The 23,083-nt window shown below is 40.2% G+C and overlaps 1 protein-coding gene across 3 annotated transcripts; it reads right to left on the bottom strand.

Moving 5' to 3' along the window:
• Nucleotides 1-702: 702 nt before the first annotated feature.
• nsd2 (nuclear receptor binding SET domain protein 2) lies at nt 703-21,415 on the bottom strand. Of its 3 annotated transcripts, none has more exons than XM_034140942.1 (22): nt 21,190-21,415; nt 19,182-19,778; nt 18,389-18,554; nt 18,133-18,299; nt 17,189-17,638; nt 16,501-16,723; nt 15,851-15,960; nt 15,462-15,576; nt 14,217-14,326; nt 12,261-12,350; nt 11,573-11,699; nt 11,253-11,453; nt 10,508-10,687; nt 9,786-9,942; nt 9,441-9,643; nt 7,137-7,240; nt 6,717-6,986; nt 5,273-5,389; nt 3,962-4,103; nt 3,741-3,847; nt 3,443-3,641; nt 703-3,146 (listed from the first exon to the last, which is right to left on the bottom strand). In XM_034140942.1, exons 2-22 carry the CDS (start codon nt 19,752-19,754, stop codon nt 2,833-2,835), a joined length of 4,125 nt encoding a protein of 1,374 aa, XP_033996833.1. In that variant the 5' UTR covers nt 19,755-19,778; nt 21,190-21,415; the 3' UTR covers nt 703-2,832. The 3 variants fall into 3 exon arrangements, with proteins under 3 accessions (XP_033996833.1, XP_033996957.1, XP_033996895.1); XM_034141066.1 differs by having other exon boundaries at nt 14,217-14,323; XM_034141004.1 differs by lacking the exon at nt 21,190-21,415 and adding an exon at nt 20,220-20,321.
• Nucleotides 21,416-23,083: the final 1,668 nt, after the last annotated feature.

The raw sequence follows: 23,083 nt of genomic DNA, 5'->3' as shown, positions 1-23,083 counted from the left end.
CCCGTTGACGTCACCTGAACAGGACATCGCACGCTCACTGCTTGATAGCGCGCGAAGGCCCGTTTACGCCGGTTGTTAAACAACATCGTTATGGGGAAAGTTCACGTCCAAATGGTTGGAAGATAAGGAGGAAGGACAATCAATACTGTATATAGTAAATGTGAGGTAAAGTGTGTCGCCAATGTAACCGGTTAGAACTCGAAGTGGCGATGAGGTCTTAAAATATATGGAAAGGGTCTTAAAAAAGGTCTTAAAAAGGTCTTACATTTGACTTCAGGATTCCTGCGTATACCCTGTAATATAACTTAAAAAAAAAAGACATTTCGACAAAACAGTATATACTATGTAGATTATTTTTGTATTTTCAACACTTATACTATGACGTTTTTATGAATTTTACTATTTTATGTCTTAATAACATCAAACTTTGACTTTTAATGACATACTATAGTACGACTTAACATACTTTTACTATGACTTTACCTAAAAAGTGTAACAACATACTTTTATTTTTCTGACATACAACTTTTTTGAACTGTATTTATATAATACTATGCTATTTCTTGACCTTTTATTTATAAGCATACTTTACAATGAACTTATTGACATTGGTCCAACCAACGGTCAAACACTTAAAGGTAATTATCAGAAGACTAAGAAAAAAACAGTTTAGATAAAAGTAAAAAAGAAAAATACAAGGTAGACTAATCTAAACATTTATTATCTGAAATACATTTAAAGGGCCTGAAGTTGTTTGATCAAAACAAAAGCGCCGCATCAGGCAGACAATCGATGCATGTTTGTTCACTTTTTATTGCACGATTCAACAGACGTGAGATCCTGCACAAAAGTGTTTCAGCACTGCATCAAGAAAAACAAAAACAAAACATACGATGTCAGAGAAACTGTATGATATTTACAATAGATGCATCACTATTACCACTTATACAGTATGTACATATTAGTCTCTGGTTCACTAGGACAGTAGTTACAGAAGGAAACGGTACAGCTCTACAGGTTTACAGTGCTAACAAAACAACTGGCTGGACTACATTCACTCAACACGACGTTAGGATACAAAGAAAGTGGAAAAATACTCGTACGACACTCGCTGCACCCCCGGACGCATCGCATTCACACGCCCTGGGAAGAAGGAAAACACTTAAACAAAACAAAAAAAAGGTGCAGTTATAAAAAAATATATCCAAAGATGCACTGTTCTTGTGTCACTGGTGTACAACTTAAATGTGGATTTTTGGAGAGGTTTTAGAGGAAAAACTGAAAAGCCCAGACAGTAGCCTTTAGATGAACTGGTCCAGTTGATCCAGATATTAAAAAGGTGACAACTTTCTTTTATAAATAAACGTCAGATATGAAATAAAAACGGTGCAAAAATTGTCCATAGCCTCAAAATTCTTGGAAACAAAACCCGAATGAGCCAACCCCCAAAAAAGGGAAACTTATCACTCGAATATGCAGACTTGAACATGAAATGTGAGACGAGCATCTCAAATTCAAAACGGAAAAAGAAAGAGCCAGCTTTTGTTTTTTGCTTAACCAACATGCATATCTTTAAATGGAACAAATGTGCATCTGAAATAGTTCAAAGCTCAGACTATAGTGGCCATTTTAGGACATCTTGGACTGAGTTTTTAGGGCTCAGCTCCACATTTTCAGCCTTTTAGATTTCCAGCTACAGTCTACGGGACGTCAGGCTCATCACCTCAAAAACAAGTTGCTAGCCAGCGTTTAGAAGTACAAGCAAGATGCCGTTTGAGACTCAAAATCTCCTGGGAATAAAAACAATAGACGTCTGTCTTTTAAAAGCTAATCTACAGATGAAATATGAATGGTTTTACGATCAATGAAAGGCTCTGCCAGGTGACACTGGGAGGTCTTCAACATTTTGATCAGCATGATTTGTATGTTTACATGAAAAAAAAGTTACAGCATATTAAGTGTCAGTCTCAAAACTCAATTTAGAACTTTCTTCCTGAAAATCACACTTATTCCTTCATGTTTCTGGGTTAGCCTCGAGCAGTTAAGACCCAGTAGTGTTTCTATTTAAGGCGGCAGTTTAAGAGCGCTCTCAGTTTAATACTTTAAACTCTTGACATGCAGGCAGCGCCATCGTTCAGCATTCTGATCCCTAAATGAAAACAATAGACTCTAAACGGTAAATCTGAGCTAAAAACAACAGGTTGTAAAATAGCAAACACATGTCTACGGTTAAATGTAACCTAACAAAACAAAAAGGTCATCTGAAGCCATAGTGTCCTGGTTTTACCTCTGGCATATATACTATATATACACAATTAAAAAGTTTTTGCAACCGGTTTGATGTTTTATACTATTCCAGTAATCATGTTTGTCTTTGATATACACATATATAGATATAAAAACTCTGCTGATGATCCGTGTGGAGTGATGAGGGGGGGCCAACAGTGCTGCTCAGTTTGACTTTCTGCAGAAACCCACGGGTTCTTTTTGTTATTCTAAAATGAAAGAGTAAAAGGAAGACCGTAAAAAGGCAGTCCTGTTGGATGAAGAATGAGGATAGAAATAGGCAAAGTGTTCTAACCTGCGCTCGCTCTGCAGCTTTTCACCACAGATGGTTCGCCTCAGTGCAGAGTAGAGAAATAAACCTGAACACGTTTAAAAGTTGAAGAACGTTAGAGGCCGCTGCCGAGCATGTGAGGAATCAGCGGCTTTCCCTGATGAAGATGTACAGTGCCTTGGTTTTGTGATCTTGCGAGACTTAAGTAAGCAGGGTTTATATTTGTCCACCAATGGGGAAGCACGTGTCAGAGTGGTTTCTCAGAGAGGTCACTTTTAGGCCTCTGCTGCTTTCCTCTTGGAGCCTTTTATTTTGGCGGGGGCTCCTCTGGCCTTCCTGGAGCCTTTAGCAGGACGAGCAGTAGTGACGGTCGGTGTGGTCTCCTTCGGCCCAGAGGTTTCCACTGGTTCCTGGGTGATCGTTCCCTCCAGCTCCTCGTGCTCCTGACAGCACATTTGCCCCGTGGGGGGCCAGGTTCGCAGCGCCCCCTCCTGGTGGGCCTTGCAGAAGGAGTTGGGGCAGAGCTGGCAGAAAGCCTCCGAGGTTTTCCCGCAGACGTCACAGTGGTGCCAGGGGCAATCCCAGCGGCCTGCAGGGAGCGAGAGAGGAAAGGAAACGTTTTTCAGAATACATGAAAAATAATTGTGTTGAAATAAACTCAAACACTGTACAAAAGGGGATAGAAATAACCTGTGATAACCAGAGCTACAAAGATTAAACTCCTGTAAAGAGTATTTGAATGGTAATGAACATAACTGTTAAATCAAAGAGAACATTATACCAGTAAACACTTTGTTTACATGCACAAACAGTTTTGACATTAAAACAGTAGTATTTGATCAGATTCTCTATAAAAAGCTGCAGTGAGTTTCAGGCGTTTCTTACCGAAGGGTCTCTTGGTGAGGTTCAGGCAGGTCAGGTGATAAGCCTTGCTGCACATCTTCTTGCCGCAGAGCACCAGCTGCCCTCCGTCTCCGCAGCGGAAACAGTCGTCATCAGACTTCTTCTTCCCCTCCGCTCTCTTCCTCTTATACTTTCTCTTCAACCGCTTCCCTTTGGGCTCAGCTGTCTGTCCGTTTGAGTTCTGCAGAGGAGACGCCAGGTTGGGATCAAATTGATCTACACTGTATACATGTACAATTCAATACAGTTCAAAAAGTTCCACTCTGATTATAAAGCTCACCTTTGGCCGAACACCAAGGAAACCGCTGCAGTTTGGAGCCTCGCAGCGACAGACCGTCTTCTCGTTCCCGAGGCAGTCCAGGTTGTAATTAAAGGTCAGCTCAGTGCCTGGAATAAAAGTTAACATACGTTTGCTCTCAGTATTGTTACTTTGTTGTAAATGTAATTATTCTTCCCACATATGGCAGGGTAGTGAATAAAAGCTTTCATCGGTGGTCTCACCCTCTGGGATGTCGCAGACGGCGAACAGGCCGACCCTCGTGTCTCCGTTCACCGTCCACTTCTGCGTGTCACAGTTGGGCTGACAGCTGTGGTTCATGAAGCGAGAGTAGTTTCCCTTCGGACCAGCGTCAATGATCCGGTCCTTAAAAAGATAAGGAAATAATTGCTTTAATTTTTGTCAAACGTATTCAGTGTTTCCCCTACCATTGTCTTGGCGGGGCGCCCTGCCAACGGAGCCCCGCGCCCCGCCTGAAATTCAAGGTGTTTTTTGTTTTTTTTTAATAAAAAAAAAAAATATATATATATAGCACCAAATTGCAACTGAAGTAATCTATCTACGCTCACTTTTCACATTGAACATGTGCTCTTTTATTAAATAAACTAAACGCCTATGTTATTTATCCAATGTATGTGCATGTTTCAGTGTCCACTGCTTTGCGTATTCACATTCTCCCTCCGCTGTTTCTGAAGGGCGGGGCTCCGCTCATTTCTCCCGTGTTATTACCCAAAGTTAATGTAAACTTGAATAATGTACTTCATTTGAATGTAATAATTATGTTGGTTGTTGTTTGTGGAAGCGCCAGTGAATGAGCCCCATTAACTGAGTTTTAAACATCACTTTAAATGGAAGATCCCCATAGGCCCCGCCCACTCGATCGGATCGGCCGATACTGATTCCGGCCCCAAAATTCCCGATCGGAGCATCCCTATCACAGAATTCAGTCAAATCTTCTTTTAAAGGTTTTTAGGTAAAGATTTATAGAGATTAGATTCTCTTTTTTTTTTTTTTTATTGAATCAAATTTTGTCTTCTTTCTTTTCATTTAAAAAACGTTCCAGTGCGTGCCTCCCTTTGTCTGCGACAGGATGGAGAGAAAATGTTTGTTGACCGCAGTAAAATGTTGTTTTAGAGGGGCTAAACCATTGATCTCTCTTCAATACATTTGGACTTTAGGTCTTAACAATGATCTGGAGTACACATAGTATAATACTTATAATGTTAGAGAAGCCTAATGTTCCATTTGAATGAAAATTATTCAATGAGAAGACAAGAGAAACATTAACATTATTACACTTGTTAAAACTACATATTGTTTGTATCATTAGCTTTAATAGGATTCAATCTATGGCCTAAAGCCGGGTTTGTAGTATTGACTCCTGTAACGTTACAGTTTCTAGCATGCAACATTCCCAAAGCAATACCATTGTGTTAATCTGGCTCCCAGTAGAAATGGCTCTGCTACAGAGAAACAGCACCATGATACACTGCGGAGCAAATCAAAGTACTTCCAGCTTCCAGTACAGCACTCACCTTGTCGATGGTGAGCATGTAGAAATCTGTGATGTTGTTCTCGTGGGCGTACTTGATCCTCGCCCTGCACTCCTCCTCGTCTATCAGCTCTCCGATGTACTCGTTCACAAACTCGCCCTGTTGGAGAAGCAGAGATGTGTTCAACTCAAATTTCTCAAGTCTTTTATTTTAACTTAATTGTAGGCTCAGTTCCTCTAAAAAAATAAAACCTTTACACCCAAGGAAAGTTTCTTTATGTGTTAGTAAAAATGTAATAAAAAAGGGAACTAATTTGTCTTTTTGGTCAAAGGTTTGATCAAAGTGAAAACAGTTAATATACTCTACACCAGATGGTACTTGTAGTACTGATACCGTCCACTAGACTCCTAGTTACGTCGCGAGCTGCGTACATGATTTCGTTTGGCAGCCAAATACCGCAAAATAATCTGTGACGCGTTTGTATTTCTTGTAACACCGGCTGTTGTTATGCCTGCTGTGACGGTAAGTTACCGCTTGTAATTATGCCTTTACAAGCTTAAAGGTTGTATTTATCATCTGAATTTGATGAAACAAGTTTAATATTCTAAAAACCAAGACTTTGTTTATTTGAAATCAGATGAAAACAAACTGTCACGGACCCTGCCGTGTTATCTATGATTACTATATGCTTTTCATTCATAATTTCAGCGGGAGGGAGGGAGGGGGAGCGGCGCTGAGGAACAGCAGAGTGCGGGTTGACAGGTGTCTGTGTGGACATTCCCCTTATTGTGCGTCAGCAGAGACAGGCTACACGTGTCTTAGGTTCAAGTTAGACAACTAATGTCTGGGTTAGTGTTCATGACTTCATGTTTATGTCATCTTAATGGTTAACCTCAATGCACACACATTTTCCGTGCTTTCCAATAGTTTAAAATAGTTTAATTCCACTGTTAAATAACCTGTTCAATACAAACATGCCACTTGTAAAAATTAAATAACATTTCTGTGAACTGATATTTGTTTAGTGAGCTTATTAGAGGATGTTCCCTGAAAGATTGAAAAACGTCAATGAAGATGTCAGACTTAGTATATTTGTTAATAATTACATACAATACATGGAATTTGTGTGTGTGTGTGTGTGTGTTCCAAGTTAATCTGTGGCCAGTACATAAATGATGTGGCCCCCACCACCATCCAAGTTGCCCATCCCTGCTCTACACAGTATGCGCTGGGTAGATTAGCTGACAAAATGAAATCTCATGTACAGTGTTCTTAAGTTGAGCCTGATTAATTAGGGATCTCCGAGGCTGAAAACAATATGGAAGTAAAACAAAACATACATGTTAAATAACATTCTTTACTCATGATATCCCTAAAATAAGGAAACATTGAACATTCATTTGATGAGTCTTTTCTGGTAAAATGTAAATTGAAATGGCTGGTGTTACTTTAAGCAGTCATATTGCAGGACAGCCCTTGGGCTCACCTTCTTGATGTCCCGCAGAGAGATCAGGCCCCAGCCCTTCCCGGGCGCCTTGATGATCTTGGTCTCGGGGTAGAGGCGTTTGGTGAAGTCTTGGTTACAGCAGCGCACCCCGCTGGGACACACCTGCGGGTGGCACTCGTACTGCAGCATGCGGTTCAGACACTCCGACTCAAACCCACACGGCCTGTCCACTGACGGCTTGCAGTTACACTTCGGGATCTCAGAAATGTCCGCAGTGTAGACCTGAACCTTACCGTACGGTTTGTTCACCTGAAGGCAGAAGAAAAAGAAAAAACCATCAACGTCAGGAAAAATCAATAACAGATTATATCTATAAAAGTAGGAAAGCAAACTCTTCAGATGCATTAACTGAATACTTGAACAAAGGAGAAAAAGGGAAAACACTTTTAGATTTCACACCTTGATAAACTTATAAGGGGGTGGCTTTCGGCTGTTCTCTTGCGCTTCCTTGGCCTCTCGTTTGATTTTGTTCTCCTTGAAACGAGCTTCAGCCTCCAGCAAAGCTGTGGAAAAACAGACAATGTACAGGCTCATCACATGATATCTCTTCAGTGTAATAATTTACCAAACATTTAGCTGAAGTTAAAACAGTGCAAGTATATAAACAGTGCAATTTCAAAACTAACACTTTCTCAATTAGACAGTTTATGCTTTCTTAATTGTGCTTATATTCTTTTAACTTGATAAATGTGAATTTGGAAAACATTTATAAAATGTATTGTACTGAAATGATTCTGCTGATTACCTACATTTACATAAAAAAAGTTCCCCTTAAGTCCTGAGCCTGTTTTTCAGGTCTCAGGCTCGAAAATGACATTACCAGAACAAATGACTATAACTTCACTTCTAAAAGGGGTAAATTAATCATCTTTTTTCTCCAAGTAATGAGAAACCTGTGAGTTGGATGTAGAAAAGTCAGAATCAATATTGATGTTTTTATTTTTAAAATAAATTCAGATTGAACATAGTAAAAAAAAATGTAAATTATAGTGTCCGTCCAAAAAAAAAACACCCTTGAATGATGGGATAGTAGACTAAAAAGCTTTAGGATCCAAACTATAACATATAATAAGTACCCTGTATTAGGGCTGAACGATTAATCGATTTTAAATCAAAATCTCGATTTTAAATTATGCGGTTATCAAATCGCAAAGCCTGCGATTTCTTTAAAAACTTTTTTTTCTTTTCTTCTTCTTGTGTGTCAGTCATCCACACCAATCAGAAGTGCTGTGCTCCACATGTACCAGCCATTGTTAACCAATCAGAAGTGGCCCATGATAGAAGGTGATGGACAGATTGATCCAATCACCTGCCAAGTATTTTTGAAAGTGCCTGCCCTTTTCCAAATGGCTTCCAATGGAGCTTTCCTAGATGGTTTGGTGAAACCATCTGAGTCAGGTTAGTAATGCTCCATCACATGTTGTACATCTATTACAGGGTGAATCTTAAACTGAAGCTTGACTTTAAAGCAACCCAACGGAAGTTTCATGTAAGTTTAGTTATTTCGCTCGTAGCTCGGGCTGCGGGGGTGCTAGAGACGGGAGCACGTTGATACGACCTTCCTAGCCGGAGATATGGCCGCATTTTACAATAAACTTCTGTTGGGTCGCTTAAAAACAAATATCGCAAATCGAATCGCAATATCTGTCAGAAAAATCGCAATTAGATTATTTCCCCAAATCGTGCAGCCCTACCCCTGTATCAAGATTGATGCAAAAACAAGTGACATTTGACCTTTTTAGAGAGATTTAGAAAGAAAAACAAACACTTCTGGGGTCATTTTCCATATCTCTGGAACCCATCGGTCGATTTTGATGATTGACATCTCTTTTTAACCGTTAGAGCCAATAGAATCGAGGGGAAGTTTCTAAAATCCATCTAAACATTACCGATTGGTGAATAGAGTGATGCGCAGCCAGAATGCCCAAAACCGGAAGCTGGGATTCACTCTCGTAGCCATCAAAGCAGCTATATATGAAAACTCAGTTTTTGCCATAAATATGAAGATGGATTATCAGTAATCATTTCAAAGTGACACAGACACATTGGATTAACCTATGGATTAACCTTCAGCAGCGTTTATCGTTTTAATGCCATTGAACACAACTTTTGATCAGGATAACAGCAAAGGTAAGACAATGTCCTGTTTTTGCTCCGTAAAGCTACGTCGTGTGTTGTCTGGTTTGCTTCCCCTGCCGCGAGTTTTGATCGCACAGTGATGATACTAATACCCCTAGAATCTGTGGAATCTCAGCTTGCTAGCTGATATCTGTTTTGTGCAGATCCGATAAGTAATAAAGTATTTCTACCGTGAATTCTGTGCTAAGTGCGTTAGCATTTCTTCGCTCAGGGCTCATTTAGACGCTTCTTGTGAGACTTGTGTTTTGTTTCGGTAAAAATGGTTTGTATCGTCAGGTAGCTGAGTTTCTTCCCGTTAAGTGGGTATGACACATTAATAGGTTTTTAAATGTTAAGCCCTGAGACACAGTTTCGTGAAAAAACTGGTTAAGTAAACATAAACTTTAACCCTCAACTATAAATGTAAAAGGTTAAAATCAAAACAAGCCAAACACTTTTATGTGCAGAAGTTGTGCTTTAATGCAATTTTCATTACTTTTGTGTTCCTAACTTCTTTCATGAGTTTTAATAACTTTTAAATCACAAAATGTGTCCAAAAAGTATTTCTAGGAAGTATATCTTTACCGTTCTTGAAGACTTTTCCAATGCCGGTCCTCTGGTGCTTGCTGCCTCGGTCTCCCTCCATGTAGGGAAACACTCGGCCCTGGTGAGTCCAGAAGTAATCCTTGGAGCCAAAGAAGAAGACGGGGAACTCTCCGATCTCATGACGAAGGTGCTGGATGTTGGTGGGGACATTTCTGGGGTGGTGGATCTCTGCAGGCCACCATCTGAAGAGGAAAAGGGGAAGGAACAAGAGTTAGTTCTTTATTCAGAGTCACAGTCCCAATACAGAACCACAAGGAACACAAGCCTTTCTGTAAAATTAGAACAGATAGAAAGAAATCCGAATAAGGGAAGAGATTCTCTGACCTGTATGTTCCCAGTTTGACCCAGATGATGTCTCTGTATTGTGGTTTCTTTCCGGCTCGGCAGTCGTTACAGAACCAGCTCCCATCAGGCATAGCGATGTTCAGGCAGTCGGGGTGAAAAGCTGCCGGACAAGACTCGCAGCACAACAGCTGGCCTCCTGCAATATAACAACATTTAGTAACAAGTCAGAATCATCAAACCTGGCAAAAGAGCCCAAATCATCTGTGCAAAGGACATAGAGATGTGTTTAAGTTGTGAAGCAGCACGTTTACAGGGGAACTTAAAGAATTACGTTAGTATCGATTTTAAGACTAAGAAGCTATGCATTTGATACGCTTTTGTTTTTCAGGGTTTTAGTTTCATCACACACACTACCCCATGAAAAGAATACATCTCTGCAAACGTGGATGTGGTTCTAACTGAAAACTGATGCTCAGGAACTGCTCTAGTTCAGCATCTCGTTTGATTTTCAGTTTGCAGTATGTGGTTATAAACAGCTCTTAATAGAGATTGAAGAGATACGGATTACTTAGAGACTAAACTTTGTTGCTACAGAACATTAACTGCACTCTCTGCAGCGCATAATACAAAAAGTATTCATTTATTGTTTTTTTTTATCTATTGATTCTGACAGCACAACAGACCCTTACAATTCTGTCAGACAAAAATGACATAAATGTATTGCTATTGGCTGTCATGCTGATTAGAGAGAAATGGCAAACCTTTGGAGCAGACGAAGCACCAGCTGACGTTCACATGCGTGTGGTGCCTGTAACCCTTCTTGGCACTGAAGTGGTTGGTGCAGATGAAGGCCGTGTTGGTGATCATCTCACTTCCCGCAGCCGCACACAGGTCGCCCACGTGGTACGCCACGGGGCAGCGCAGGCAACGCATCAACTTCCCTGCAACAGCAAGATGGAGGTATACAGCAGATTAGACAGATTCACCACACTCAGGAGTACAAGTGACATATCTGATAAAGAAAAAGTGATAGATAAGGCTTAATGTTTAGGGTCTCATTTGTCCGAAAACGGGAGTTGACTGCATCATGTTGCAAATTAATCTTACTAGTCATATGGGTCAAAAATAAAAAAGGATAATTTATTTTCTACTATTATAGAAAATGTTGTCCGAAAAGCTACTTTTAACTTAAAAAAATGTAATCTGTAAATTATGGCAGGACATTTAGTTTCAAAATGTTAAATAGTTAAGATATAATGATGATGTCTTTCCCACACAGCTTTAATACAGCCACACAATCATGTGCCTGAGGGTATGAGGATTAGCATGAAGGAAATCATCAACTCAAGTGTAAGTGCCAATACTTAAATATATAAACATGAAAATAAATGTTCTTGAAACTAAGCAACTAGTGCATTTGATCCTTTACCATGATTGAACTACAATCGCAGGACTAACATTAACGCCAAATGATAAAGTCACATCTTTAGTGTCGCACAGCCTCACCCTTAGTGGACTTCTGCTTGTTGCGGCAGTCGAAGTTGCAGCTGAGGCAGGCGTGCAGCGGACAGCGGAGGCCCTTGTTGTCGAACACAGTGAGGGGGTTGAGGCTGATGCACGCCTCGTGGTAAAACTTGCCGCAGTTTTGGACGTGGCAGCGACGCAGCGTCCCATCTGACTGCTTACATTGGAAACATGAGTGAATCCCTGAGGAAAGCATCGAGGGAAAACATGTTAAACAGCAATAGATACAAATATGCATCCAAATGTAATTCTGTTATCACAAAAAACTGAGTTACCAACTATTTTTGACTGTACAAACTCACCTGTGCTGCACTCCTGACACAGCAGCTTCTCGTCAGGTTTGACTGACGGACCCAGACAGTGGAGGTGAAACATCCCACAGCACTGACCCTCACAGGCAACTAGGTCCTCACCAGCCTGCTGACACACCTGCAGGAAAAACACACAGATTGAGACATATGTGGAGGTAGAGACATTTCATTGAGTGATCAGAGAAAAAAAAATGAAATTGAAGTAAGGAGAACAAGACATTTTACTGGCAGAAAGTGTGAAAGTATGTCCATATTAACCGTCCTTAGGTTTCATGAAAAGCGCTATATGAAGGCTATATCCAGCATGCATGATGGCCGTTGTTGGCTATGTTTAAATGTATTATCTTTTCAATTTACACACGGCATCTATTGCACGTCTGTCCGTCCTGGGAGAGGGATCGCTCCTCTGTTGCTCTCCCTGAGGTTTATTCCATTTTTCCCCTTTAACTGTGGGGGTTTCTTTGGAAGTTTTTGCTTGTACGACGTGAGGGTCCAAGGATAGAGGGTGTCGTATTGTCATATTGATATTCTGTACAAACTGTGAAGTCCACTGAGACAAATGTAACATTTGTGATATTGGGCTATATAAATAAACATTGATTGATTGATGTTAGAAACAAGCAAAGCGGCATTTGCACATTTAATTAAATGTAAGGACAGTGGGATACTGAAGACGTACCTGGCAGACAAACTCTTTCTTCCGCTCGCCCTTCTTTATCCCGTCTAAGCTGTCAATTGGAGAATCAGGACGTCCTTCACTCCCAGAACCCTGCAGCAAATAACGTGTGGTGGTTTGAATCAATCAGACACAATTGTAGAATTACTTAACAGTATAGCCACTAACAATAACCTAAAGTACACTGTTTGAAACAGATCTGAGTAAACAAAAAACAAAACAAAAACATACAACACAAAATGGAAACTGCCCAATTTAAGTTCTGCTCATAAAGTGGAAAGAATGGGCAAGAATTGTCTTATTCTTGATAATAAGCTTGTGTGATTAAAATAAAACCAGCAAACTTGCACTGGTAAGCTTAATCTTAAAGAGGACCTATCATGCAAAATGCACTTTTTGATGTCTTTTATACATAAATATGTGTCCCTGGTGTGTCGGGGAACTCACGCAGCGTCAGAAAATAAAACCCTCTCTCTTTTCCTCCGTACCCAAATCTCTAAAAACGGGGGTACAACGGAGCTGATCCAGATTTGCGTCCGATATGACGTAATATCGGAAATGTAGACCCACGGCTAGGGATGCTCTGATCGATCGGTCACCGATCGAGATCTGCCGATACTCACTCTCTACCGATCGATCGGTGCTCTCTAAACATGCCGATCGCATCACGTAAAATACATGACACTTTTCTCTGTGCGCGCCAAAACAAGCTCGCCAAAATGGCTTCACCGGTCTGGCATTATTTTAAGGTGTCCGAAAAAGACAGTAAAATAGCGGTATGCAACGTGTGTGTGAAGCAGAAATCCTGCAGCTCCACCCGCTGTGACGGACCGGTGAGCGAAACACACACTAAGAGTTAGACCTAACACACTTAGCTATTTTATCTACCTCTGGAACAAGCTAAACTAGTTATAAATATGTTTATTCTTCACTGTCGGCCTCACACATTACTGGATCAGCGAGCTGCATGAGACGATACTGACGGGCTGTCAGGAGAGGGAGAGCGGGGGAGAGAGAGGGGGAGAGAGAGAGGGAGAGAGAGAGGGGGAGAGAGAGGAAAAGAGAGCGCTTGCTCATTTCTCCCGTGTTATTATCCAAAGTGAATGTAAACTTGAATAATATACATAATTTGAATGTAATAATTAAGTTGATTGTTGTTTGTGGAAGCTCCAGTGAATGAGCCCCATTAACTGAGTTTTAAACATCACTTTAAATGGAAGATTTAAAGTGATGTTTAAATCTTCCATTTAGGCCCCGCCCACTCGATCGGATCGGCGATCGGTATCGGCAGATACTGATTCTGGCAATCGGCGATCGGCCCCAAAATTGGCGATCGGAGCATCCCTACCCACGGCACTATCAGAAAGTTGCCATCAGAAACAATGCCCGGCTGTTTTGGACGTAATATGGTCGGTGTTTACATTAGCATCGCTAACACTCAGAGCTAACCTGTACTGGAGAGCATGTGTGTGAAGAAGCAGGAAATAAAAAGGAACTCACCTTGTGGTATAACCGGCAAGAGAGAAAGCCTTTGAGCTCCATACTGTTTCAGAAATAATCATTGATAATCCATGATATGGTGTTTCATCACGGCAGTATTTAGTTTAGACAGTAGCTGAGAGTCCCGCATGAGCTCAGCCCCTCCTTTTTTTTTTTTTTAAATCAATTTCTTCTTTTTTTTAAAGCTTTATACCCAAATCAGCACTTTTAAAACAGGAAGTGAAATAGAGGGATATGAGGCATGGCTAGAATGGGTGATCTGTTTGGTATTTTGAGCAAAACACTTCATAGACATGTTTTTTATATATTTGTATATATCTGAGACCTATGCTATTGCCTAAAAATAGCATGATAGGTGCACTTTAAATAATAGTATAGCATCATCAAACTTCAAAATAACAATTTAACCTGTTGAGCACTTTTTAACCTCAGGCTGCTGATGTGAGGTTATTCTCTCACCTCGGGATCCGGACACAGGGAGGTCCTCCTCTTCTTCGCCTTGGAGAGCGTGAGTTCTCCATCCTGCTTCCTTTTCCTTCTACGCTTTGGTTTCTCCGCTTCTTGGTCTTCTGTGAACAAAATTAGGTTAGGAGTGTGTTTGGAGCTATAACAAAACAGCTAAGATTATTTAGAAGCTAGAGCAAATCACACAGGTTTCAGGTGTGAATTTAAAGGAGAAGCCCATTAATGTATTGACTTAACAGATGTTTACCAGGGCATATTCGATATGGAGAAAATGACCTTCTCCTTAAGACTTTGTAGTGAAAAATTTGACCAATACTGGGCTAAATGGGTTTCACATATGAAGAATATTCCCCAACTGCAATACATTTTTTTTTTGGTTTTGTTTATTTTGATTCAGATTTTGTGTAAATAGGACACAATTCTGCTGTATATGTAACTTTCCCCCGTTTTACCTTGTATAACTGCATTGCTTGTCTCACCCACCCTGGTTCCACATGTGTGTCTCCTAGAGAATAATTCTTGATCCTCTCTCTTACAATTTAATATCAGGGTATATGCAGGAATCCTGAAGTCAAATGTAATACCTTTTAAGACCTTTTTTAAGACCCTTTTCATACATTTTAAGACCTCATCGCCACTTGGAGTTTTAACCGGTTACATTGGCGACACACTTTACCTCACATTTACTATATACAGTATTGATTGTCCTTCCTCCTTATCTTCCAACCATTTGGACGTGAACTTGCATTTCCCCATAACGATGTTGTTTAACAACCGGCGTAAACGGAGCTTCGCGCGCTATCAAGCAGTGAGCGTGCGATGTCCTGTTCAGATGACGTCAAATCCAACGGGACGCCATAAATAAACTACACAGAATCACACTACACACCTACGCAATGATTACATTCAGGCACACTTTAGAATACAACCTCTTTGGACAATTGATACACTTATTGAAAACAAGCTACAAAATGTAATACCTTGGAAAATGCCGTTTAATACTTTTTAATAGCCTTAATTTTCGCTAAATTGATTCATCAACTTTTAATACTTTTTAAGACCCCGCGGACTCCCTGTACAATTTAATATGGACTGTAATGGACACGTGGGTACCCTCACCCTCTGATGGACAGTAACTCCAACCCCAATTATAGATGTTGTGCTACTTTGTAATACCCATGGTGACTAATATATTATACATTTGTATTTTTTGTTGTTATAAATAAAAAATATGTTTACCAGTGAGGAGAGCTTTTGGCTTTGGGAGTCTGACTCTCTTCTTGGGTTCGGTTACATCTTTGTCCGTTTTCTTTCTTCTTCTCCGCTTTTTTTCTGTTCCTTCTGTAGTCAAAGCCTGGGAAGAGAAGACAAAAGGAAGAACATCTATTTACAAAGTGCCTACTATTCATTTTGGGAAATAAAATCATGTGAAGTTTGGTTTAAAAAAAAGATAAAAGATCATGCATAATCTTTGAAATATTGCTTTGTGTTAGATGTTTAAATGTTTAAACAATTTCCCAATTTGGGATCAATAAAGTACGATCTATCTATCTATCTATGTTTACTTATCAAATCATTTTAGATCTCCAAAGTGTTTCCCATCTCAGCTATTACGTCGGAAACCTCACCTGTTTTTCAACTTCTTTGGTGGTTCTACGCCTCTTTTTGGGCAGCTGAGCCTCATCTGCCGTAGCATCTGTTGGTGGGCTTTTAGGCGTCCTCTTTCGCTGCTTCTTGACTAAAAACAAAGAAACGTTTTTGTTTTTTTTAAACCTTAACTTCGTCCTGAATCAAACATGTTATCTGCCGTTAAGAGATAGCACAGGAAATGAAAACAATGTTTTTAAAGGCAGCTTTGAAAGTGGCTTGAAGATTAGTTTAACCAAACGTTGCTTAAGAAAACATAAAAGTCTAAAATAAATTGTCACACTCGAATAAGGATGAAATAGCACATTCTCTTGCATTTGAGCTCACTTAAATGACACATTCTCTATGGCTTTTTTTCACTTAGTCAATCACAACAACTTTAACAAGCAACACAACTATCAAAGGGCAATTGTGCAATCAAGGTTGAATGGCTTACTTGGTTACAAACATTTTTTATACAATCAGGATGCAAAGTTCTTAAATAGTCTGGTCACATTAAGAGATAAATGCCACAATAACACAATTCAGTGTTTTGATAGCAACATGAGGCAATTCACAGATTCCACAGCTCTAGTAAACTCATACCAGCCAAGGCCAGATTTAACTAACTAAGTTTCAACTTTCAACCAACCTGGAACTGAAACTGAAACTGCAAGTGGGACTGGCTCTGAGATATTGTCTGTCGAAGAAACCAGCTTCGATTTCCTTTTCTTTACTGGGGCAGTTGTGTCCGTTGTAGATTTTTTCTGTCTCCTCACGATCTTTGTGGGAGACTGAGGCTGTCGGGGTCTTCGCTTTTTCTTCTGAGGTATGACTGATTCAGCTTCCAGATCTGGTGCAGAAGTGGTAGGATCCTAGAAAGAAATCATTAAGAAATGTATCAACTGGCACCATCCCAAAAAGGCAAAAACTTTCCAAAAACCCTAGTGTGACACAATTAGGGTTTTACATATTCACATTCAAAATTGCTTACAGTATTTTCAGATTGATTTTGTATTAGAATAAATATTTGTTTCTACTTAAAGTTAAAAAGGTCAATAAGTTGTGCGTTTATAAGACTGTTTATCATGTTGAAGCCTATTCGTCAATACAGCAGCAAAAAAAACATACTCGTTTGAAAAAAAAACAGCTGTTCTCGGGTTATACAAGGCTAAATGGCTTTATTCACCGTTTCATTTGCACTTCAGAACGTTTCATGGAAGGTCCCACATTTACTTGCTCCATGAACCTGTGTCTGCAAGTCTGCATTCAAATAACTCTAAATGATGCAGGACACAAGCGATCCACTGATTTGACTGATTTGAATGAATAATCCTCACCTGTGAGGCTGGCTGCGGATGAATCACATCTTTGGAAGAAAGTGTCTTTTTCAGCAGTTTTTTCGATAGTACATTTTTTAGAAGGCCTTTGCCCGTTCTTCGGCTTCCTCCTGAGTTGAGTTTTTTTCTGGGTGCCCGTGTCTTTTTCTCTGTTGAAGTGCTTTCTTGGGGTTGAGGGGCGGCTATGGGGTCGGGGTCGGGGTCGGCGGCGCCAAACATCAGAGAGGGAGGTTCTGGGCTGAGTCTTGATTCTGTCTCCTGGGCCTGCTCGTTGCTCGGTTCTGGCTTCAACTTCTCCAGGATGCAGGGGTTCAGATGAGGACCGTCCTCATCGTACAGAAATGTGAAGTTCACTTTGCGCTCGTGCTGTGACATGCTGATGGCCTCCTTAGCCTGAATGACACCCATGTTCCACTGAGCCTGGAGTTTACGGGGCACAGAGGGAGCCGTCTGCATGGCAGAGGGAGGGAAAGAAACATAGTTATCCAAAAGTTATATAAATTACCACCCAGTAGTATTGTTTAATCTTTGTGTTCTCCTCTGGAATATATGCTGCTAGGAGAAGGCCATTAACAAAGAAATACTTGTCTTACATTGAGGAGAGAATTAAAAACGTTTACAAACTTGATTACTAGGATGTATCGTTTTTTTATGTTGTAAACATTATTAATTTCCTGTTTGTGGTAAGAAAACAGAATGAAAGTCTAACTGGGATGGCTGTTTGTTTAATGCGTTTCAGGGTTGTTGTTGTTGTTGTTTTGTTTTTTTAAATGGCACATGTTTCTTCATTTCATATTTTGAAATGTAATCACCAGAGGGAACTTTGTATAAAACAGTTTAGGGAAGTGCAAAGTTTTAATGTTGCAATTCTGTCTTAACAACAGCACACCACATCATCTACAGGCCAAAGGAAAAGGGTGTCACACTAGAAGAATCTAATTTACCTTTTTGTGAATCTCACGGGAGGCTGGCCGTTTGTTGCGCTGGATAAGCTCCTCATATTGATCTTCCCCAGTAAAGGTCACCATGTTCTTCTCAAAGATGTAGCCTCTCTCTGGAGCGTCTCCAAAGTACTGCACGTGGTAGAGGAGGCCATACCTGGTAGTGAGGGCTATAATAAATAAAAGCAGACACACACAGGATTAATATTAGTATAAAAACAGAGCCTCTTAAAAAAAAGTGGTGGAGACTGTTTCTCACCTTTCTGTTTCTGTTTAATGTGAGTGTTGAAATCTGGGTCTGTGGTCACCATGCAAGGCCACCAGGGGTATCCTGACACTTTGGTCCACACCAAATCACAAATAGAAAACCGGATCAGCAGAGGGGATTCTTTTTTATCCTGCGGAAACTCTTCAATGAGTTCAAGCTGCAGAAGAGGAAAATAACAAACAATTAATCAATAAGAATAAAATAGAAACTAATCCAAGGTTCCATCACCTTTTCTCTCCTAAAAATAAATCAATAGTCTTTCCAAACAATTTTAGACACGTACATCAATATAAGTACTTTACAGTTTCCAGTATTTACTGGCAAACAGCAATATCTACAGTAGTGTATTAAGGTTTAAGGACATGTAGATGTAGACATGTATATCAATTTCCAACATTTTAAGATGAAGTTGTTTTTACTTCAGATTGAGCATCAATTTCCTCAAGGTATGTGGGCAAATATTTGAATGTCAACAGATTGAACAAATATTATTTCTCTCAGTCAAAATTCACTGTGAATTCAACTTTCAATGGGAGGCCTGGTACAGTTTGTACTAACATGTATTACTCTTTAAACCGGTATTAGCTAGGCGTATTGTGGTTTGTAAACATGCATGACAAACAGAAGTTCTTCCTTATTTCATTTTCGGTAGATATATATTGAGCTTCTACACCTTTATTGTGATTGTTATTATTACTACAGCCGCCAAAGTTAGACAGGAGAGGGGGGATTGAGAGGGGATGACATGAAGTAAATGGCTTAAAAGTAGGAATAAAAGCCAAACCTTTTCAGCTGATCCATCTACAGCCTTGGTGAGGTCAAGTGGCTCCACAGGGATAGCAGGTAGGTTTGGTTTGTGAGGTCCCCCCCTCCTTTTCTTTGAGTCCTGTCTCTTCTCAGGTCCTGATAAAGTACCTTCGGCGGCCGTGGCCAAACTGGTCCCATTGGCACAACATGGCTCAAACAGCGGCTGCTGTTCCTTGAGTTCATGTTCAGTATGAGGTGTGCAATTATGTTGATGGGTGCCATTCGTAGAAGGGGCTTCAGTGCCCTTAAGCATAGGTAGCTCTGGAGCACAAAGCTTAGGAAGCGTGTCTTGGTCGCCATTCAGCATAATGGAGGTGAGATCTTTGAGCCTCTCGTGGCTGTGGGTGATATGATTGTGGCCAGTCATCTTCTGAAGGCCATCCTGTAGTGTGGCGGCTAGCTGAGCAGCAGCTTTGTCCATTAGTAAAGCAGGGTCATTGCTCATGTCCCCCCCTCCTTTCCGAACACTGAGGGACTCTGGCGGCTGCTTCATGCTGATTGGGCTGGCAGGTTCTGGCATTGAAGGCAGGGAGCTACCTTTGCCGTCCATCCCATCCAACCCCCTCCAGGCTCACTACAAGGTAGGACAGAAAGTTCTTAGCACACAGACAACATACAAATATCATACAAATGTATGATTTTATTGGAACTCTTCATTCTGGCAATTTGTAAAATAGCATTCTGGGATACGAATCCTATGGGCATAACATTACATATTTTACAAAATGGCACTCACTTGCTCAAGCGGAGCATGAACAGAGAGCTTGGAGGCGATTGAGAAAACTGCACCTGTCACGGATTGTTCTAATCCTGTATTCTTCAATGTTTTAATAAGAAAGTGGACTCGTACCATGACCATATGTCAGAAACAACAATGCCTCTGTAAAGTAATGGCTCAATGAAATCCAGAGCTATTCGTTGATCACAACTATGATAATGTGAACGAGATCAAGTAATTATCGATTAGATCCATGCATACGAACAAAAAGCACAGTGCTGGCGGAAAGCCTCTTACCACGACAGTGTTTAACTTGGCTTTCTCCTGGGAAAGGTCTAGCTAGCGGCTAGCTGATGCACAGCGGTGTGAAGAATGCAGGAGGCTGGCTGCAGGCTCCACCGCATGCAGCGAATACCCAATGAGTGGGAGGCGAGCTGTGCTGCCGCCGTATCACCGGCTAGAAAAGCCGCGGAAATGGAAGCAGCTGACAAGTCGGAGTATTGCTAATGGGGTGCGAATAATTGATGGATTTCAATGTATCCCACATAAGTTAAAAAACGGGTTACATGGGGGTTCACGTTAGAGTGCATTGTTAATTAGCTGAACATTACGTCACTTGTAATGCAACGGCTGTGTACATTAACATTAACGCAAGCATTTTTAAGATTCTAACGTTAACTCACAAAAACATTACAGAGGCCAACGTGAAATATATGGAGCCAGCAGATGCACAGCACGTCATCCACAAAACAGGGCTTCGACTATAATCTGAAGAAGCAGCCACGATGTGGGAATCTCATGGATACCATCCATGGACAAGAGTTTTCCCGTACTGCACAACCGCATCTCTGTCATAGCTACAGTCAGCCATTACAACGCATTCCAGCAAATAGTCAAAGCCGCTTCCCCAAAAGCTAAACGCAGCCACTTATAAACTAACGTAGAAAAACAAATACGTGAATAACTAAACACAATGTTGTACGGCTGGACGTAGTGATTTTAAACTGTTTATCTATTATTTCCTTGGTGTACTCAATTTGCAGGCGCCATGACAGCTTGTTTCAAACAAGCTAACGGTTTTAGCCGAAGCTAACAAGCTTACAGTGAAATTGCCCTAGTGTTAGCACAGTCAGCTAGCATTCAAGCTAGCAGGTCCTCTCTTGCTAAAATGGATGGTCGGGGCGAACAAGTGTACACGCGAAAAACTAACGCCGGCTAATGTCTCCAGGGTTGACAATAACATGAAAGACAGTCTCTTTGTGATTACCTGTTGAATCTCCACTCGGTCGTTAAAGTGGATACATGTCCGTATTCATTCTGGAAAGCAGAGGGATTTCATTCAAGTCGAATCAAAAGCTTGCGGGAAACTCAAAATCTCCGGCCAACCAGCGCGAAAAATACTCACTTCCGATTGGTCGGAAGCAGAGAGAGGCTCCAACCAGTCCTTTCAAAAAACCCAACCGTAGGAAGTAGCTGCCTAACCCGGTGTCTCCATCTGTTTTTACATAATTTCACAACGTTTACATTATTATGTAATACTCAATACGATCACTGTATGTGTGTGTTTCTTACACCACTTATTCACTACTAACATGTGTCGTTAAAAGTATACATATATTATGTACTGCTTAATATCACTTTCTCCTACCATATCAGCATTAGGGTTTCAACAAAACAGTGTGAAATATGTAAAGTAAAATAAAAACATGTAATTAGTGCTTGTATGTTAAAGAATATTGCCACTTTATGACATATTTAAAATAGTTTTTTGAAAGGGAGGAGGCCTATCATTTTGATGGGTACTCATTTAGTAAAAAGTTTCATAATAACAAAAATTCAAAAAACTAAAAACAAATTGCAAATGAGATAACATATTGAATTTGCAATATAGTGGTCAATAGTTTCTAATCCTGTTTTTCTAATCCTGCTATTTGATTTTGATGGACATAAGGAAGAAGTCTTTACATTCAGCCCACTTATCTTATGTCTTATGTGATGCAATTTATCGTAAGCTTTTATAAGGGAAAAGTTGCTACTATAAATCACTAACCATGTTCATGCAGTCTCTGTATACCAAGGTCGTGGTCTGGTAAGCTATATATTCGAATAGTGGATTCCTTAGGGTTAATTCATTAGGAGTGGATTGCAGTCTTCTAGGATATGCTGTTCCTTGTCTTAATTAAATAACCGGAGGCCAAACGTTAATTGAGGACCTATAATTACATGTTGATCTAAATTCCTCTTCCTGGTAACGACCTTGTCATGGCAGAGCACAGATTCACATGCTTCCCTGCTTCTCTTAAATAATGTAAAGTAAGTGCAAGCTGCAGCACCAACAGGGGAAACTGAGGGGCGTGAAACTAAATAAAATAATACAGACCACATCCGGAAACCTTTGCCTTTCAAAATAAAAGACACCATTCTTGATGGAGTATTCCAACAATGAATGACATCGGATGAGAGATGACTTGAGCATGTGGACATCTCATCACATAGATATATTTAACGGTAACTTTCACACAAAATAAGAAGTCCAAAAAAAATGATGTTGGTTGCTCCAATTTATTTTTTATCTCGATGATTGTGCTCTGTGGGAGCTTACTGTTTTTGATTATTAGGGCCAATGTTGGGTTGATGTTAAACAAAGCAGAGGACAAAGGTGTAAGGCCAGGTTGTGTTAAGGTAAAAAAGGGGAAACACAAATAAATTGGGAAACTATTTCTAACACAATGTCTGCATGCTACAAAATGTAATAGTCTGTTCATGAAGAACTCAGGATGTGGTTCCTTTTACCCATGCAACTTAAAATGGTTGATTACTGGGATTCTCCTATATAGCCAGTCATTTTTTAAGGACTTTTCTGTGTTATTGCTGGTCCTTGATTTGTATTTATTCTTATTTTATTTCAATTCATATGTCTCAATATTCGTATCATAATTTATCCAAAGTAAAGCCAATGTATCATATGTTGTGTTTTGTGAATTGTTTGTGTTTTAAATCTTTTACATTTGTTTCCCCATTGTGTTTTTTGCAGCTTCTTATTTCAGGTATTTTAAATGCCCGTCCACAAGACACGACAACCTATGTGTAAGTAGCTTACACATAGGCCTACTGTGGTTAGCTTGCCTGTTGTTTTGTTGTGACCATTTTGAGTGTCCTTG

Source organism: Trematomus bernacchii, unplaced genomic scaffold (genome assembly GCF_902827165.1).
Source record: "Trematomus bernacchii unplaced genomic scaffold, fTreBer1.1, whole genome shotgun sequence".
Classification (NCBI taxonomy): domain Eukaryota; kingdom Metazoa; phylum Chordata; class Actinopteri; order Perciformes; family Nototheniidae; genus Trematomus; species Trematomus bernacchii.
This window is presented reverse-complemented; position numbering and strand designations above follow the sequence as displayed.

Coding starts and splice junctions, on each gene's coding strand:
- nsd2 (XM_034140942.1), bottom strand. CDS start 19,754: ATGGACGGCAAAGGTAGCTCCCTGCCTTCAATGCCAGAACCTGCCAGC. Junction 15,577..15,850: donor CCAAAGAAGTTGAAAAACAG/GTGAGGTTTCCG, acceptor TTCTCTTCCCAG/GCTTTGACTACAGAAGGAAC. Junction 3,642..3,740: donor TCCTTGGTGTTCGGCCAAAG/GTGAGCTTTATA, acceptor TCTCCTCTGCAG/AACTCAAACGGACAGACAGC.